Genomic DNA, 19,352 nt, shown 5'->3' on the forward strand with positions numbered 1-19,352 from the left:
TCTAAAGATTTTTGTTCTGTTTTGAATAAGGGGTTGGAAATGAATGCTTTTCTTGTTTTTTTGTTTTTTATCCGATTCATCGATTAATCGAAAAAATAATCGACAGATTAATCGATTATTAAAATAATCGTTAGTTGCAGCCCTACATAAAAGCCAATAAACCCAACTAACTTTTTTTTAGTTTACTATATAAAAAGATCCAATCCCTCACCCAGATAGTAAACTCCTGCATCTATACAGAGTGGACTTCTGAATGGTTTCTGGATGGCCATTAATCTGACAAACCAGTGTGAAATTATGGGTGCCATTTATTTATTTTTGACAGCTTACACAGCAGTTACAGGCCTGGATCCGATGATTTCCCCGTTCACGGGAGGTGATTATGGAGTTCCCTGTGCAGCTAATGCTTCTCCCAGGAATCCTCTTTTGCTTTAATCTGGATCAGAGAACCGGCACACCAAGCTCAAGAGGTCAGTGCAAACACAATAAACTTTAGTAAAAAGTTTTTCTGGCAGAACATTGTTTTGACAGCTGATCGATACATCTGCACTGTGGTGTCAAGACTTTCCATCTCATACAAGCAAACTTAAAGGAATAGTCTACTCATTTTCAATATTAAAATATGTTATTACCTTAACTAAGAATTGTTGATACATCCCTCTATCATCTGTGTGCGTGCACGTAAGCGCTGGAGCGCGCTGCGACGCTTCGATAGCATTTAGCTTAGCCCCATTCATTCAATGGTACCATTTAGAGATAAAGTTAGAAGTGACCAAACACATCAACGTTTTTCCTATTTAAGACGAGTAGTTATACGAGCAAGTTTGGTGGTACAAAATAAAACGTAGTGCTTTTCTAAGCAGATTTAATAGAGGAACTATATTTTATGGCATAATAGCACTTTTGGGAGTACTTCGACTCGCCTGAAAAGTCCGCTCCCCTTCTCACTCTCATAATGGGAGAGGGAGGGTGTTACTGTCACTGTTAGTCGAAGTACTCCCAAAAGTGCTATTACGCCATAAAATATAGTTCCTCTTTTAAATCCGCTTAGAAAGGCGCTACGTTTTATTTTGTACCACCAAACTTGCTCGTATAACTACTCGTCTTAAATAGGAAAAACGTTGATGTGTTTGGTCACTTCTTACTTTATCTCTAAATGGTACCATTGAATGAATGGGGCTAAGCTAAATGCTATCGAAGCGTCGCAGCACGCTCCAGCACTTACGTGCACGCACACAGATGATAGAGGGATGTATCAACAATTCTTAGTTAAGGTAATAACATATTTTAATATTGAAAATGAGTAGACTATTCCTTTAAAGGAAAACACCACTTTTTTATATTTTACTATATTCTTACCTCAACTTAAACAAATGAATACATACTTAACTTTTAATCTATTTACAACGCCTCGTGAATGTGTTAGCATTTAGCCTAGCCCCATTCATTCCTATGGCTCCAAACAGGGATGAATTTAGAAGCCACAAACACTTCCATGTTTTCCCTATTTAAAGATTGTTACATGAGTAGTTACACGAGTAAGTATGGTGGCACAAAATTAAACTTTTGTTTGGAGCCATAGGAATGAATGGGGCTAGGCTAAATGCTAACACATTCACAAGGCGTTGTACAAAGAGTAAAAGTGCACACATTGAAAAAAGATAGGTATGTATTAATTCATCTAAGTTGAGGTAAGAACATAGTAAATTATTGAAAACGGTGGCGTTTTCCTTTAAGTATGGCCACCTTTTCACACCAGATTAAGGTATCTGTTTTTCCCCATTCAATTAGATCTGACTTTAGTCTTGCATGACTGAAATAACTGCCTGGAGGCGTTGCAAACACAGCTAACTAGTGGCGTGACTTTCCTAAAGGGACTTTAATAATTATGTAAAGCCAAATCGTTTTTTCCACCATGGAAAAATCCTTCATGAACATTATAGGTGGCTCTTAACTGTGTTAAAAGCAGAGATCTGCACCATAAATAAAAAGATGGAACAGATGCAAATGTTTTAATTTTTTTTGCTTTCATGTACAAGCATGAAAATCTGCATACTGTGCCAGTATGAAAATCACGCACACCCTACTGCTTCAAAAGGTATAGCTTAGGTATACGGATTTGTGCAAAACAAACATAGCCGCAAGACACTTACAAGCCCCATCAAATTATATGTTCTCCAGTTCCCTTTCCCTAAAGGAATGTAATGTTTTCATATTTTGGATTCACTTTTGCAGGTGCTGTATATCCAGTGAACGATAGCAGTGAGAGCAGCACAAGTGTAAATGTTGTACATGCATATAACCACATGCATTTGTGATGTAATAGGGGCATTGCGTCAATCAAAATACCTTAAAATGACTGTAGGGGGCTGACGCACACAAACTCAAACACAACCTTGACCAAACAGTCAAGAATACAGTAATCAATCTAGTTATCTACCTACCCACTCTTTGCTCTGAATATACTCATACTTCCTGTTTGAAGGTAGCATCCAAACCTTTGATTGCTCCCACCACTGAACAATCATCATCTTGGCTTACATCATTGCTGTCCTCGGTTGCCATAACAGAGCGGGCATGACAAAACAGATGGGTACAGTTAAGTTCTCCACCTAAGAAATTACACTAGCCAAACCTACCAGCATCCTTGATGCTAATGTAACCTGTGGCGTTTCCACAAAGTTTGAAACCATTGAAACTACACCAAATGAAACCATTATTCATTTTAGTTGTGATTTTTAACTAGGTGTTTGTATAATAAACTGTAGGTGTGAAGTCACATTTGATGGGTTCTAATGTAATTAATAGTACTGTAGTAAAGCAAAATAATATTAAAATATTGTTGTTTCAATTTCAAAATAAACGAAAATGGGAACTCGTATGAGGTAAGAGTGATAAGGTGAACATGATTTCGAACAATAATGCCAACACACTCACAAATGATAATAATTAACGTACTAAGCCTAACAATGCCAAAACGCTTTAACGGGACTGAATAAATGCTAAAGGGTGTGGCAAATAGTAATCAAACAAAGTTAAAGCAAGCCGTCAATAAAACAGAACGCATAGTTCTTTACTTCCCTTTGTAATGTACATGACGACCAAACAAATAAACAGTGCCAACGAACACCTGACATCTTTGCCTTGCACGTTTTTAAGCCAATCGGCCAATTCATAAATATCACGTGACCCATGGCACTGTTTGCTACAGATGATAAAGGTATAAAGACAAAAACTTTGTGTTGTGGTACAGTTGACGGTACCAACTGACTTTCATAGTAGGAAAAACAAATACTATGGAAGTCAATGGATATTTTTGGATGAACTATCCCTTTCACATTCATTCATGACTGCTGATGCCAGTAGCACTGATACCACTAAACTCCAGCCTGCCGGGCTCCGATTGACTCGTGAGTCCAATGCAGACCGGATTACATCAAAACAGACCTATAGATATCATCTCACAACTCTACAGAGTCTGTATTACCATGCCAGCTTCTATTGGTGTTTAAGGCAAGGTCAGGTTTTTGATAAATATATAAAACATTTTAAGATGTTTAATGACAAATCTTTGCAAAGTTCTGCTTTATAGAGCTCTGAAAGGAACCGATTTCTTGAGAACATCAACTGAGATAGAATAAAAATCTTTATCATATTAACATTCCAGCATGTCTTCAGAAAAGAGCCATTTAAAAGAACCAAAATTTGCAGACCGTCAAATGAGTGCATACACTTTCCCACACATGCAAAGAGCAAGCATCCATTCACACAACTTGATAACTACACTGTGTTGACCTATCAAAGCTATTTAAAAAAAAGGTTTAAAACACTGATGTTCTGCTTTCGAGCCTAAGCCCAAAGCATAATGAGGTGTTCTGTTGACATCTAGTGGTGCAATGTAGGGTAAATTGAACCATGGGCCAAAAAATTTCTATCAAGCCTGTGCAATCATGAAACACTGTCACAAAATAAAAACTTTGTTACACTTACATTTATGCATTTGCCCTTATCCAAAGCGACTTACACTGCAAGGTATAAACATTTTTATCAGCAAGCATGTTCCTTTGGGATCGAACCCATTACCCTTTGTGCTGCTAATGCATTGCATTAAAATATACATAAGATATAAAAATGACTTGGGACTACTTCACTAAAGCAATTTTGTAGGGCTGCATAACGATTAATCGCAACAAATCGTTTGCAGAATAAAAGTTTTTTGTTTACGTCATATTTGTGTGTGTACTTTGTATAATAAATGTGTGTTATATTTTTATATTTATATATAATTTATATTATTTATAGGTATGATGACAAAATTTTCAAAAAACCCAAAGCTAAGACATGACTAAACAGAGCAGACAAAGGATTCAGAAAGTTATGATATTTTTAATATTAGAAATCAGAGGAAAAAGTTATATATGGATGTCAATGGAAGGTGTGTGACCGAAAATGCTGCTTATTCACATGTTTTCGCTTGTAACTTTTTCATTTCTTTAGATATTTGCATGAAATTTTAACAGATTGTAGAATTTTGTTAGTTCTTTAAAATTAAATTATGAACATTTACTGTTTTAGTTGGAATGGGCCATTTAGTTGGAATTAGTTTGTCATATGGTTTTTAGAAGGATGCCAGCAGTTCTGATGTTCTGACAGGAGGTTCGCTAAGTAGCCACCACAATCGTGCCTACCAAATTTCCGCGGTTCATTCAAATACCTTCTCCTTCCTCAGTTTTGATGAAATTTTGTCAGTACCAAGATTAAAGATATATAAAGTGTCAACAATACCTTTCAGCTGTCCCCATAGTCTAGCGGAAGCACACCGACCGGTTGAAAGTGACACAAATTTTTAAACAGTTGCTGTGAAATAAGAACATCTCAGGACTGAAAGCTCAAAATATCAAACGCTTCTGGTGGTTCTTCTTTACGCATTGTAGTATTTACTAGGGATGCACCGAAATGAAAATTCTTGGCCGAAACCGACAACCGAAAAAAGGAAACCAATCACTGTGTACTAAATTTACTAGGGGTGTGTGACAGATAAAAAACTCACAGTTCGGATCACATTACAGTTTTTGAGGCACAGATCAGATTATTTTTCGGATCAGCAAAAAGCAGGTGGGAAAAATCTAATAAACAATAAAGAAATTGCAAACGTTTACAAAAAAGAACAAAGTTGCACATTAATAATGTCTGAAATTAGCACAGGAATCAAATTAAATGAATCATAACACAATAACGTAAAAATATTATTATTTTTAGAGCTATTTGTCTCTTTGTCATGGGTAGTTTGATTAACATTAATGACACAGACTTAAGTAGGTTAATCTGACTGTAATCTATACATACTTAAGACATAAACAAATGTTTTTATTAGAAAAAGAATACTGTGTAGATAGTGCTGGGCGATAATTCGATAACGATAATTTTACCGATATAAACTTTTTCGATAAAACGATAAGGACAGTTCGATAAGTGATCGATAATGTTTACGCACTGTGAGTAATGTTGCGCAAGCACTTCCGGATGCGGCACGCGCTCTTTGTTTACCATAGGGTTTACAATCAGAATGTCAGTTAGACTTGAATGAGTGGAAGATGAGGAAAGTTATTCATTTATTAGAGAGAGCCCTATGATTTTCGCGATGCAGATAACGCGGACGGAATCACGGAATCCAAATGCGCGGAAACATTTTCGTGTGTGTAATGTTGGACGCGCAAACAGGGTTCTTTTTCTAACTTCGCTCGGTGTTTCACTATGGGAATCGCTTTGGGCGTGACCAACTGCGGAAGCTCTAATGACACCACGTCTGTCTTTGACAGACAGGTCGACCTGTGACCAGGCTCCGCCCTACCTATATCAGCCAGGTCGACTCCTGCCTACGTCATTCGCGCTTTCTTCCCGTGGGAGACTGCAGCAAGCTCTCTCAGCACATCCCGACTTGCTGATTTCGTTTAACTGTTCAACAGGCGGACCGTCATTGGATTCCGGCACCGAACGCGACATCAGTGGAGGGATTGTGTTGAGTGACAACTTTTAATATTGGAATAGCGTCCGCGTCGTGGCGAGCTATTCTGATCTTCCTATTGCGTATTCAGTTACAGCGGTAGGTCACATCTGGTTTTAACTTTCTGGGTTCACGCGTCAAGGCGGACCTGTCGAAGGTTTAATTACCTATTTTAAGCAGACTAACGTGTTGTGACGAGTCTAGTGATTGCGCTATGTCGACGGCGACTACCCCCGCCAAAGGGCACGAACCGAAGACTAAGGAGGCTGCATCCCGCCCTTGTCCATCCTCATGTGGAGCTACCATCTCGGGCAGGGACCCTCACCCTATGTGCATCGTGTGTATGGGCCCGAAACACGCTCAAACGTCGTTAGCGGACCCGCAGACATGCGCTCACTGTGCGTCAATGCCGGTGAAAATTTTGGAACGGAGGCTGAAAGTGTCGGTGGCTAACAAGCAGGACCCATGCCTGTCTGGAGCTGCCTCGACAGCGACCGATCATCTCCCGCGAGCGAGTGCTAGCTGGGCGGAAATGATGGAAGCTGAATCCCCGGACATGCCTCCGCTGTTCGATGGCCTGCTCACGCAGGAGGATGGCGAACTGGGGGACGAGGACGCAGATGGTGATGCAAATTCTGACCTCCTCGATCTGGATATGGACGACGAAGAGGAGGAAGACAATTCCCTCTTCCCGGCCCAGCAGTCCAGACCACCTAGCGCAAACGATTCGGCCCCTCCTGCTGACAACAACCTGCATGAGGTGTGCAAACGGGCCGCAGCGAAGTTGGGCCTAGCCTAGCCAGCCGCTAAAGACGCCGAAGGAGTTGTGAGAGAGCGTTATGATGGGAAAAAGCTGCCGCCGGCCCACTCGACAGCGAGACAGCTCCTGCCTGCCGTGCCTGCGTGTATGAAGGAGATGTCTCGCTATTGGTCTAGCCCCTTTAAGAGTAAGCTCCCCACCAAGGGACATTCTATGCTGGAGATTCAGGGAATGGAGGAGCTGGGGTTGGCCGGACCCCCATCTGTGGAGCCTTCAGTGGCTTATCACCTCCATCCGAATCGTCGATCTATTTCTGCCTCATCGCAGATTTCACTGCCGAGTAAGATGGAACGACTGACCGCCGCATCTTTTCAGAGGATGTACAAATACGCGGGTCAATCCGTGTGCTCACTGAATGCTGTTACTTTACTGTCAGCATACCTAGCGGAGATTTTGGAAGAGATGGGGCGGCAGTTGGACTCAGGAGCACCGAACCCGGTGCTCTGGGACGAGATTTGTGTGGTGAACGATCTGATACTACGCTCCTCACGTGGCGCGGTTCAGGGCTGCGGTCGCGTGATGGGTTTGGCCGTATCAGGTGAGAGAGCGTTATGGTTAAACCTGTCAGGCCTGGGCGACGCTCAGAAAGCGGAGGTGATGGATGCCCCTTACGACCCGACTAAGGGTTTATTCGGGCCCGCTCTCGAGAAGATGAGAGAAACCAGCACCCTCAGGAAACAAGAGGATGAAGCTTTCAACCTCTGCTTGCCACGAAAACAGGCGACGCGACCGCCTTCTCATCCGACGCGGCAGGGCTTCGCAGCAGCCGCGGCGGCGAGAGGGAGGCAGATGAACGTGAGAGCTGTAAGACCTGCTCACAATGGACAACAGGCCGGCCAACGTTCACGACCGGATGGCTCCGGACCTTGGGGAAAGCATTCATTTGCGGCCGCGGCGGCTAGGAACCGCCCGCCCCACCCCGAGGACAGGAAGAAGAAGCGTGCGACCTAACACGCCGGTATTCTCCTGCCTTTCTCTCTCCGCCTGCAAAAAGAAGAAGGTGGGAATACAGCCCTTCGGTTCTGAGTTCAGTAAGGGCTCATTATGTTCGCTCTCCTCTCGTTCAGACAAAACAAAGAGGTTTGAGCCAGTGTCACCAAGCACTCACACACACAGGGGAATTGAAAATAAAACATGCATTTTCGCAGCCAAGCCACGGGCTGAGGGCGATATGCTCCCCGAGTTCAAAAAGTATGAAAACAAAAATAAATGTTGCACTATCGCAGCCAGGCAAACAGCCGAGGGCGATAGGTTTAAAAAATCCCATAAAATGCCAACACACGAATTGCACTTCCCCAGTTCCACCGCTGGGGGGAGCGCTCGCCCCTTCAGCGGGAGACCGCACGGTGCACGTGATGACGTCATCAATGTGCGTCAACAGCGGGGCGGAAGTGTATGGGGGCCTTCTCTCTGCCCGCATAGCCAGCTGGCGCGCATACGCGGTTCATCCGTGGGTTTTAGCAACAGTTTCACGGGGATACAGACTACAATTTGCCATAAAACCGCCTCGTTTCAACGGGGTAATTATGTCTGTGGCCGAGGGAGAATCGGCCCGGGTTTTGACGGCCGAAATCGAAACCCTTCTGAGCAAACAGGCAATCAGAGTGGTGCACGAGGAGGAGAGCCGTCAGGGTTTTTACTCCCGTTATTTCGTAGTTCCAAAGAAAGGCGGCTCAGCCCTCCGCCCTATTTTGGATCTACGCATATTAAACATGCACCTAAGAAAGTACTCATTCAAAATGTTGACACACAAGGTACTTTGTCAATCGATTCGCCCAAACGATTGGTTTGTGACAATAGACCTGTCAGACGCATACTTTCACATAGACATTTACCCCTCTCACAGGAAATTCCTCAGGTTTGCATACCGGGGCACAGCATACGAATTTCAAACTATACCGTTCGGGCTATCTTTAGCTCCGAGGGTTTTTACCAAATGTGTGGAGGCAGCTCTGTTCCCGCTGAGGGACAGGGGAATAAGAATATTGTCTTACATAGACGATTATCTGATATGCTCGTCATCAAGGGAGCAAGCCATAAAGGACGCAGAGACGGTCCTGAATCACCTCAGCGATTTGGGTTTCAGAATAAACATGATAAAGAGCCGGTTAGTGCCCTCTCAGCAAACGGCATATCTGGGGCTCAATTTAAACTCCCTATCGTATCGAGTCACATTGACGGAAGAGAGAATAGCGTCTTTCACACAATGTCTCGCCCGTTTTCAGAAGGGAAAAGTGGTTCCGTACAGGCTGTGCTTGCGAATGCTGGGGCTTATGGCTTCAGTGATCGCCGTGGTACACTTGGGGCTTCTCAAAATGAGGGATTTCCAGCGCTGGATCGCGCGTTTACATCTGTGCTCTCGCCGGCATCTCAGCCGACCAGTGAGAATCGATCATATGTGCGCCGTAGCGCTCAGACACTGGGTGAACCCTATGACGCTCAGGACGGGGATTCCCCTAGGGGCGGTGTCGTCCAGGGTAACCATGACGACAGACGCATCGTTAAAGGGCTGGGGAGCAACCTTAATGGGCAGAGCGGTGAACGGCGTGTGGCCGCCACAGCTGATGCACAAACACATAAATTATTTGGAGCTTTTAGCAGTGTGGTTAGCACTGAAACACTTTCTGAGTTTCCTCAACGGTCAGCATGTTTTAGTGAAAACAGACAACTCCACAGTGGTTGCTTACATCAACCGACAGGGGGGCACACGCTCTCTTCAACTGCATCGGTTGGCAGAGAAACTGATCGTGTGGAGCGATACACGACTTCTATCTCTCAGAGCAACCCACGTTCCGGGGGTTTTAAACAGGGGGGCAGATTTACTGTCCAGGGGAAACCCTCTCTACGGGGAGTGGAAACTCCATCCTCAGGTGGTGAGCCAGTTATGGCAGAGGTACGGTCAGGCTGCCGTAGATCTCTTCGCCTCGCAAGAAAACGCTCAATGCCCTCTGTACTTCTCTCTGGCGGACGCAAATGCACCGCTGGGTGTGGATGCTCTAGCCCACCGATGGCCAAACGTGCTTCTGTATGCGTTTCCCCCTCTGAGCTTAATCTCCCCCACTCTAGCCAGAGTGAGGGAACAATGTCTGTCACTAATCCTGATAGCCCCGCGCTGGCCATCTCGACATTGGGTGGCCGAGATAGTTCAACTTTTGTCAGGTCAGCCGTGGCCCCTCCCCCCACGGAGGGACCTCCTGTCTCAGGCGGGGGGGGAAATTTACCATCCTCGTCCAGACATGTTAGCCCTCTGGGCTTGGCCCGTGAGAGGTGGAATCTGAATGCGGCTGGTCTGCCCTCGTCAGTCATAAACACTATTCAAAGTGCAAGAGCTTCATCTACCCGCACACTTTATGGTAATAAGTGGCGTGTTTTTGAAGGATGGTGTGAGCGGAGAGTGGTTATTCCTTTTCAGTGCTCTGTTAAGGATATTTTATGCTTTCTCCAGGACCTGTTGGATAAAGGGAAGGCTTTCTCCACCATTAAAGTGTACCTGGCTGCTATTTCAGCCTGCCATATAGGTTTTGGTGAAAAATCGGCAGGTCAGCACCCTTTAATAAGTCGTTTTATGAAGGGGGCGCGCCGCATACGGCCAGTATCTAAGCAGATGGTACCATTGTGGGATCTACCTATCGTCTTAGAAGCATTATCTCAACATCCGTTTGAGCCGATAGAAGCGGTGAGTCTTAAGTATCTTTCTCTTAAAACAACACTGCTTCTGGCTCTAGTGACAGCTAAGCGTGTAAGTGATTTACATGCTTTGTCCGTTAGCCCGTCTTGTTTGCAATTTGCTCCGGGGCTTACTAAAGTTTCTTTTCGTCCTAACCCTGCTTTCGTGCCTAAGGTTATGGAATCGGCATATAGATGCCCGGCTACGGAATTGGCAGCTTTTCATCCTCCCCCGTTTTCTTCTCCAGAGGATCAAAAGCTTAATGCGTTATGCCCGGTGCGCGCTCTTCAGGTGTATGTGGAGAGGACAGCGGGTTTCAGAACTTGCGACCAGCTGTTTGTGTCTTGGGCTACTCCTCACATAGGGAAGCCGTTATCTCGACAGCGGTTATCTCATTGGATTGTGGAGGCTATATCTGTCGCTTATAGTAGCAGGGGGCTTCAGCCCCCTAGGGGCTTGAGAGCTCATTCCACAAGAGGTATGGCCACATCATGGGCTTTATTCAGAGGGGTTTCTGTTCAGGACATTTGCTCGGCGGCGAGTTGGGCAACACCGCATACGTTTGTGCGATTCTATAGGCTGGACGTTTCAGAGCCGTCTTTAGCACATGCTGTGCTGGGAGCTGGCAATTCTATACCCATTTTAAGATAATATGGGTGCAATCCGGGAGTGGTCTATATCTCCCATAGTGAAACACCGAGCGAAGTTAGAAAAAGAACGTTGGGTTACTTAACGTAAGCCCCGGTTCTTTGATAACAGAGTGAGGTGTTTCACCAGGACTTTCCTCCTTGCACTTGGACGGGAAGAAATCTCTATTAATGACGTAGGCAGGAGTCGACCTGGCTGATATAGGTAGGGCGGAGCCTGGTCACAGGTCGACCTGTCTGTCAAAGACAGACGTGGTGTCATTAGAGCTTCCGCAGTTGGTCACGCCCAAAGCGATTCCCATAGTGAAACACCTCACTCTGTTATCAAAGAACCGGGGCTTACGTTAAGTAACCCAACGTTCGTCAAACACAGCAGACACAATAGGTGCAGTATACTGTACTTTCTTTCAGCGTCGGCCTTGCGCGCGGACACATCCGCACAGCTTTAAAAGTATATTTACAGGACATTCACAAATTCAGGAAACTGAGGAAAAACAGCAGATCCACCACTGCAGTGAATATATTGTATGCGTATGCGCTCCCACAGCAACGTGACGCTCTTGACATCCATTTATCAGCGTGTATAGCTCGTATATGTATAACACACGCGTGATCACTGAACTAAGTTTTCTTTTTTGTTTAAGTGAACATAAACAGCTGGATGTTACCTCAGTATATTAAAACTTAAAGTAGACTGTCTTGGATCTTAAAGTGACAGTAGCCTGCTGCTTTCTGTGTCAGAAATGTGTTGATTTCATAACAAATATAGGCTATTTACATTTAATACAGATGCCTAAACATTAAAACAAGATTTTCGTATTTGAATTTGTCATGTTCTGAATAAAAAGTAGTTTAAAACCATTATTAAGGTCTGGTTTTTAAAATTTTCATTCAGGAGCAAAAATCTGCCTTTAAATTTGACAGGAATAAAGATTTGTTATTTATCATGATAATTATCGATATCGACTGATATGGAAAACATTTTCTCGATAATTTTTTGGGTCATATCGCCCAGCCCTATGTGTAGATAATTTTGTTTATATGTGCCCTGTCAATAACAGAGAGATTTTATGTTTGCTTGTTTTTTAAAAATGTGTTTCTCTCGTATGTGCACTATTGAGGGCACTTAAACGCGCGCGCACACACACACACAGTGACCGAGGGTGAATCCCAAACAGCGCAACAGTCGCTCCACACAAAAACGTTACGTTGCGTTTCGTTGCTTTATTCGCAAAATGTATGTTAATGGATTACAGTATGAGACACTTTACCGCGACTCTCTCTAAAGTTTACAAGACATGCTTAATCTTTGCAGACGTGTGCAAACAGCTCGACCGTGAGAAAAACCTGCTTGAGCAAGAAGGGGAGGGGTGGGTGACGACTGATCACCGTGAGTGAAACCCAAGCGCTAGCGCACGGATGGGAGGGGAGCGGTCGACATTCATTTTCGGTTGACTTTTTCGGCTGGATTTTTTATTTCGGCCCGAAACCGATAATGCCATTTTCGGCCAAAATTTTCGGCGACCGAACTTTCGGTGCACCCCTAGTATTTAGTAAAAAATACTACAACCATGCGGCTAGAAGTGGATATTGCATGACACGCATCTTAAGTAACAATAAGCTGGATGAAACCCAGAAGTTCGACCCAGAAATTCGACGAGCGTGCCTGCGATGTCAGCATTGCTATTATTTATACATATTAGTACTTAATATACATATTTTTTCTTAAAATTATACATGTGTGTGAATTTATACATTAGTGATGCACCCAAAAAAAAAATCAATAATTTTTTTTTATTTCGGCCCGAAACCAATATAGCCAATTTTCGGCCGAATATTTTTGGGCGGCAGAAATTTCAGTGCACCCCTACCAGGGCTCCAGACTAACTTTTTTCACTAGGAGCACATTGGCCCCCAACTGAAAATTTTAGGAGCGCAACCAAAACATTTAGGGGCACACACCGTAAATCAACATGCTAATCAAATAACGACATTTCTACAAATTTCCACTGTATTACTAATACTTTGAAAATAGATGCAGAAAGTGCAATGTGCCGTTTCAAATTCAGTGTCACATCACAAAAAAAGGTCAAATTTAGAGGTCGCACATGTGCAGGATGTAAAATTCAGTGGCACACTCTCAAATTTTGGTGGTATGATGTAAACAAAAACTTTTATTCTGCAAACAATTACTTGCAACCAGTTGTTATGCAGCCCTACAATTTTGGTCAAAGCTGTCTCATGTATAAACCAGAATGATATCCTTAATTCAACCAGTTTTCGTTTTGGGAGTACCGTGCACTGGCTTATTAAGTGCACATTAATATATGAGAGAAGGTTTGTTAGGGCGCACTCACATTATCCAAACCAAACCAAACCATGCCCCAGCGAGATTGTCCCCCCTCCCATACTCCCTCCGAAACACGCATTCACACTGTACTTTAATCGATCCGAGCCCGGGGCGCGCTTTCTTCCTTAAGATGCGATTGTTTTGGAAAAAAGCAGGAAGTAAAGCGCTCTCTTAACACTGGAAGCCATCGTAATGTTAAGTCTGTGTTTTTTCTGCTTACCAGAAACAAAATAATACACATTCATTTGGCAGTTGTTTAAATGTCTATTAATACTCAAATCAACTATACATGTTCACTTACATTTATAAAGACTTCAAAGCCACTGTAAAAATATCCACATCTCCAACAGCACATTTTATATTAATGCCTGAATAAATATATAATCAAACTGCTTCAAGACTCACAGTTCTCATGGTAAATATATTACCGGATAGAGTTGTTCATTTTATATCATTATACATTAACCAATGTATTACTCTGCTCTGTGACCCAAGAACATCATGTACCTGATATAAAAATCATGAATCAAAAATTGATGAATGAAAGATCTCTAAGAGAAACATCAAAGACACTTCACAATTACTGTAAGGATTTTAAAAATGTATAAATTCAAAACAATTCTCTACAAAATCATTCAAACACATGATTTTGTTTTCTGATTTTCCAGGTTTCCCAGGATCTCGGTATATTCATATTCTTGCCAGAGGAACAACAAAAGCTCCTTCTGTTCCACTCGGCGCTAAAAATCAATTTTGGGTAATTTAGACTGCATTAAGTTGCGGGCAGCACTTTGCAGATGCTCGTACAGGTTGATGAATAAATGAAAAGGAACCGGTCCTGTTTGTGACCTCAGAGGGGAAGTAGAGTGACTCACTGGCTCTTACGGTCTGTAAAGATGGAAAGATGAAAACAGAAGCTCTCATTTATTCATCTATCCTTTCATCCCACCAATAACGAACAAGTTATCACTGTTGTTTCAGATGCAATTCCACTGGTTATTGTAATATAGAACTTCAACAACTAATCAAATCCTTAATTGCATTCAATAATAACAATAAGGTTCAATGAAAGCATTATCGATAAGTTTGGTCTGTAATGTCACCGTTGCAAAAGCACGAACTGTGCAACGGCGTGTCTGCATCATACAACGTTACATGATGATGTGAGACAGCACGATGATTGACAGGATGATGGCAGAGTAGGGATGCTTAACGATTAATCGTGATTAATCTATAGCAGAATAAAAGTTTTTGTTTACATCATATATGTGAGTCACTTGTGTATAATAATTATGCATATATAAATAGGCACACATGCATGTATAATTTTAAGAATTTTATATTATATATATATATAAGTATTTAGATTTATATATGATATAAATTATACATAAATATACACATGTAAACATTTCTTAAATATATACATGCATGTGTGTCCATTTACAAAGTTATTATACACAGTTCACACACATATATGATGTAACCAAAAACCTTTATTCCGCTATAGATTAATCGCGATTAATCGTTAAGCATCCCTATGGCAAAAGTTTAATTTCTTCATCTAATACAAGTAACGCATCTTTATTGGGAGCAGATGCGCCTGACTTTATAACAACGTAGCCCACGTTGTTGCAATGGAACAGTGGGGTAGTGACGTCACAGACCAAACAAATCGATAATGACGTTCTACCGTCATTATCGAATATTATCGACTATTCGATTAGTTGTTGTAGCTCTATATTAAAGTGAGAGATTTTTCTAGATCTGACAATATTTCTCATAAAGCCAGCCATGTCCTTAATTCCCTGTTAGGCTGATAGAATTATGAAACCATGGGAAGAACTGGTCAACGTCCCTATACAGTGCGTCTCTATGCAGTCTACACTGCTATTAAAGATACAATTCAGGTTGCCTATACGTCCACAGGGCTTCAACTCATGGTGTCTGATCATGTTTGGCACAGCAGTAAAACTCCACTGTAATAAGTAACCCTACAATTATTATCCTGATGACTTTCAACCACAGCTATACATCTGGCTTTAGGGGACACGAGTACAAATAACTCATCCACAGATCCCGTTGGTCTGTGTTTCCAGCCAAAGGGCTTCACCATCTAAATGCGAGAAGATCTTCTTTGGAGTTAGTCAAACCCATGCAGTGCAGAAGAGGCCATTAAGCTCCAACATTAATGTGAGGTACCAGGGAGACATTGGACCACCCTACTTCCCCTAACTGGCCTTTTCGTTGTCTATATGTACTTCATGACGGTTGGTAATAAGAATGTGCTTATGGCCAATGAAAAGATCATATATTCTAACAACAGGCGATTTATTTTGCTACCTCCAATAAATACTCTGATAAAAACCCTTTGAAAAAGATAACCGGAGAAGAATATTGCATTTATAGAATTAATATATCTCACATACATAAATCTTCTACATCTTTAATACATAAAGCGCACATCCGGACAACAGACACTCTGCAAAAAAGACACTTAGCAAAAACATCAAGGTCCAATTAGTAGATTTAATCATCGGCATCCTTCAGTAATAATAAAAACTCAAATGTTATTTAGAAAACCAATTTTACCCGAGTGGTGCTAAATGTCTCATCTCCTTTACAGCACAAAAACATCTAATGTAATCTTCACAGCAAATGCAATATAGAATCCTAACAAACCCTGGAATATGAGATGTGTGTGAAGATAAACTTGCAATCAACACCATGCAAACACTCACTCTTGCATTTTTGTTCTTGTCTGAACAGCGAGTTGGTAAAATCATTCACAAGCGAAATCTGAGAAAGTGTGGGCTACCCCTGCAGCTTTCTCACCAGCCACTGCTTCATAAAAGACAATAAATGCCAGTCCCTATCGAATAACAGAGACATCAAACCGCATTTATACAGTGAGGAAAGCATTCACTCTTATCTTCATCCTGTAAATAACCATATTCGTCTAATTCAAGATTAACAGTAATGCGATTGTGACAGGCAAAAATCAACAAATGCAATTAAACTAGGGATGTGCCCTGTGACTAATTTAGCAGTCTTTTAAACGAAAATTTTGTAACCGACTTTGAAGACAGTCAATAATCTGTGCGTTTAACATGCATAGTGTACATTCATTTAGTCATTTGTCATGTTTTCACACATTGTTCAAAGAAAGACTAGATGATAATAAATAGACACTGACCTGACTTCTACCGATGCTTACAAATCCCATGTCAAACCAAGTGTTGCTCATGAAAGATAGGTGAGCGACCTGGTTGACCTGCTCAAAATATTTAATTTGAACTTCACCAATAATGCCCAAACCATTCCATTTGAACATCACAGACGATGTCCAAAACGTTTGATTCGATCATTACCACAACACGGTTCAAAACACTCCATTCGATCATTACCACAACACGGTTCAAAACACTCCATTCGATCATTACCACAACACGGTCCAAAATACTCCATTCAATCATTACCACAACATGGTACAAAACACTCCATTCGATCATAACCACAACACAGTCCAAAACACTCCATTTGATCATAACCACAACACGGTACAAAACACTCCATTCGATCATTACCACAACACGGTCCAAAATACTCCATTCAATCATTACCACAACACGGTACAAAACACTCCATTCGATCATTACCACAACACGGTACAAAACACTCCATTTGATCATAACCACAACACGGTACAAAACACTCCATTTGATCATAACCACAACACGGTCCAAAACACTCCATTCGATCATAACCACAACACAGTCCAAAAAGCTCCATTCGATCATAACCACAACACGGTTCAAAACACTCAGTTCGATCATTGCCACAGCATTGTCCAAATCACTTGATTCGATCATAACCACAACACGGTCCAAAACGCTCCATTCGATCATAACCACAACACGGTTTAAAACGCTTCATTCGATCATAACCACAACATGGTCCAAAACACTCCATTCTATCATTACCACAACACGGTCCAAAACACTCCATTCGATCATTACCACAACACGGTCCAAAACACTCCATTCGATCATTACCACAACACGGTCCAAAACACTCCATTCGATCATTACCACAACACGGTCCAAAACACTCAATTCAATCATTACCACATCATCATCATCATCATTTCTCTTCGTCCCCTATGGGACATAAGGCTTCAATAAGCCCTCTCCATTGCATTCGATCCCGATCATTACCACAACACAATCCAAAACACTCCATTTGATCATAACCACAACACGGTCCAAAACACTCAGTTCGATCATTACCACAACATTGTCCAAAACATTCCATTCGATCATTACCACAACATGGTCCAAAACACTCCATTCGATCATTACCACGACACGGTCCATAACACTCCATTCGATCATTACCACAACGCGGTCGTAAACACTTGATTCGGACATTACCAACACTGTCCAAAACACTCGATTCGGATATCACCAACATTATCCAAAACACTCTAATCGGATATCACCAATATTATCCAAAACACTTAATTCGATCATTACCACAAAACTGTCCAAAACACCAGATTTGATCATCACCAACATTGTACAATACATTTGATATAAACATCACCACTAATGATGCCCAAATACTTCAATGCAAACATCGACAACTATGTCCAAAACATTCAATTCCAACATTGTCAACGTTGTCCAAATCATTTTATTCGAACATCACCAATGATGCCTAAAAAGCTTGATTCGAACATCACCCAATGCCCAAAACTGTCAATTTGAATGACAATGCTCAAGAAATTTTGTCTAGGTAGGCAGGTCATTAAATTTGGTTAAACTGCATGGGATTCATTTCCGCTAACCCTATGCATCCGTTTCACCGGACAGCAACTCTATTCTTTACCGACAACGGTTACCCTTATGTAATAAACAAACAAATCTTCAAACCAAACACAACTAAGTTACATTCACCTGAGTGGAAACCTACCTGAGTGCCGGGTGAAGATATTAACCGCAGGATCCGACATGATAGCAGCAGCAGCGGCGGCAGAAGCAGCGGTTCTGCCCGGTGGAGTACCGGGGATGCCGCAGTCTTGCGGTCTCCTCCCGGAGCCGCCGGCTCGGTTCGCTTTAACCTGCTGCTGCAGCTGCTGTTGTCCCTGCGGTGGGGTCTGTATACCCGCGGAAGCCGCTTCTCCCACGCGGCCTACCTGTTGTCCCATCCTGCGAGTGTTCTGGGTGGGCAAATAACACAGATCCGTGGAAAGACCCGCCGTCCGTTTGGATCGCTCACATCCCCCAACGATACCGCGGTACGACGGTCTGTTCCGCTCGGGATGATGGTCTCCCTCTTCTCGATCACCCCTCCTCTACCGGACCGGACCGAGGTCCGCTAGTTAGCTTAGCACTCTGTGTGTGTATGTGTGAGAACCCACCCACCACCTAACGGCTCACAAACAAATCGTCAAGTTCTGCAAAACGGCGCCGGACGAGCAGCTGCGTTGAACGGGAATGTACGATCCTCTGGCCCCCACGGACTGTTTGTTTTAAAGCGGACCCGTTTGGGGTCGTTTCGTTCTGCTCCAGCCGCTGCGCGCCCCCTCCGCCGCCGCCATCTTTACCGCAGAATCAGTGGCGTGCGCTTACGATCCAGTGACGGAGAACGCGCAGCGCATCATCGCAGTGATGCAAAAGATCCGATTCACCAAATCACTGCCACCGTCACGTGTGCATAGGATGTTTTGACGTAACGTTGGACGCAAATAAATTGTGGAAGGGGTTATTTTACTCGATTGTTATTTTCTATGCACATTTGTAATCGCAAAAAATTATTTTCTAAAGCATATATAATGCAATATTGCAAAACGTGCTACATTT

At 42.6% G+C, this 19,352-nt stretch overlaps 1 protein-coding gene across 1 annotated transcript in view; it reads right to left on the minus strand.

The window, feature by feature from the left end:
• Positions 1 to 19,162, minus strand: part of abl2 (c-abl oncogene 2, non-receptor tyrosine kinase) — a 42,088-nt gene extending 22,926 nt beyond the window's left edge. The window contains exon 1 of the mRNA XM_055167366.2: positions 18,463 to 19,162. Within this exon, the coding sequence (XP_055023341.2) occupies positions 18,463 to 18,697 (235 nt within the window). The 5' untranslated portion in view covers positions 18,698 to 19,162. The remainder of the gene's footprint in view (positions 1 to 18,462) is intronic.
• Positions 19,163 to 19,352: the final 190 nt, after the last annotated feature.

Source organism: Misgurnus anguillicaudatus, chromosome 5 (assembly GCF_027580225.2).
Source record: "Misgurnus anguillicaudatus chromosome 5, ASM2758022v2, whole genome shotgun sequence".
Lineage (NCBI taxonomy): Eukaryota > Metazoa > Chordata > Actinopteri > Cypriniformes > Cobitidae > Misgurnus > Misgurnus anguillicaudatus.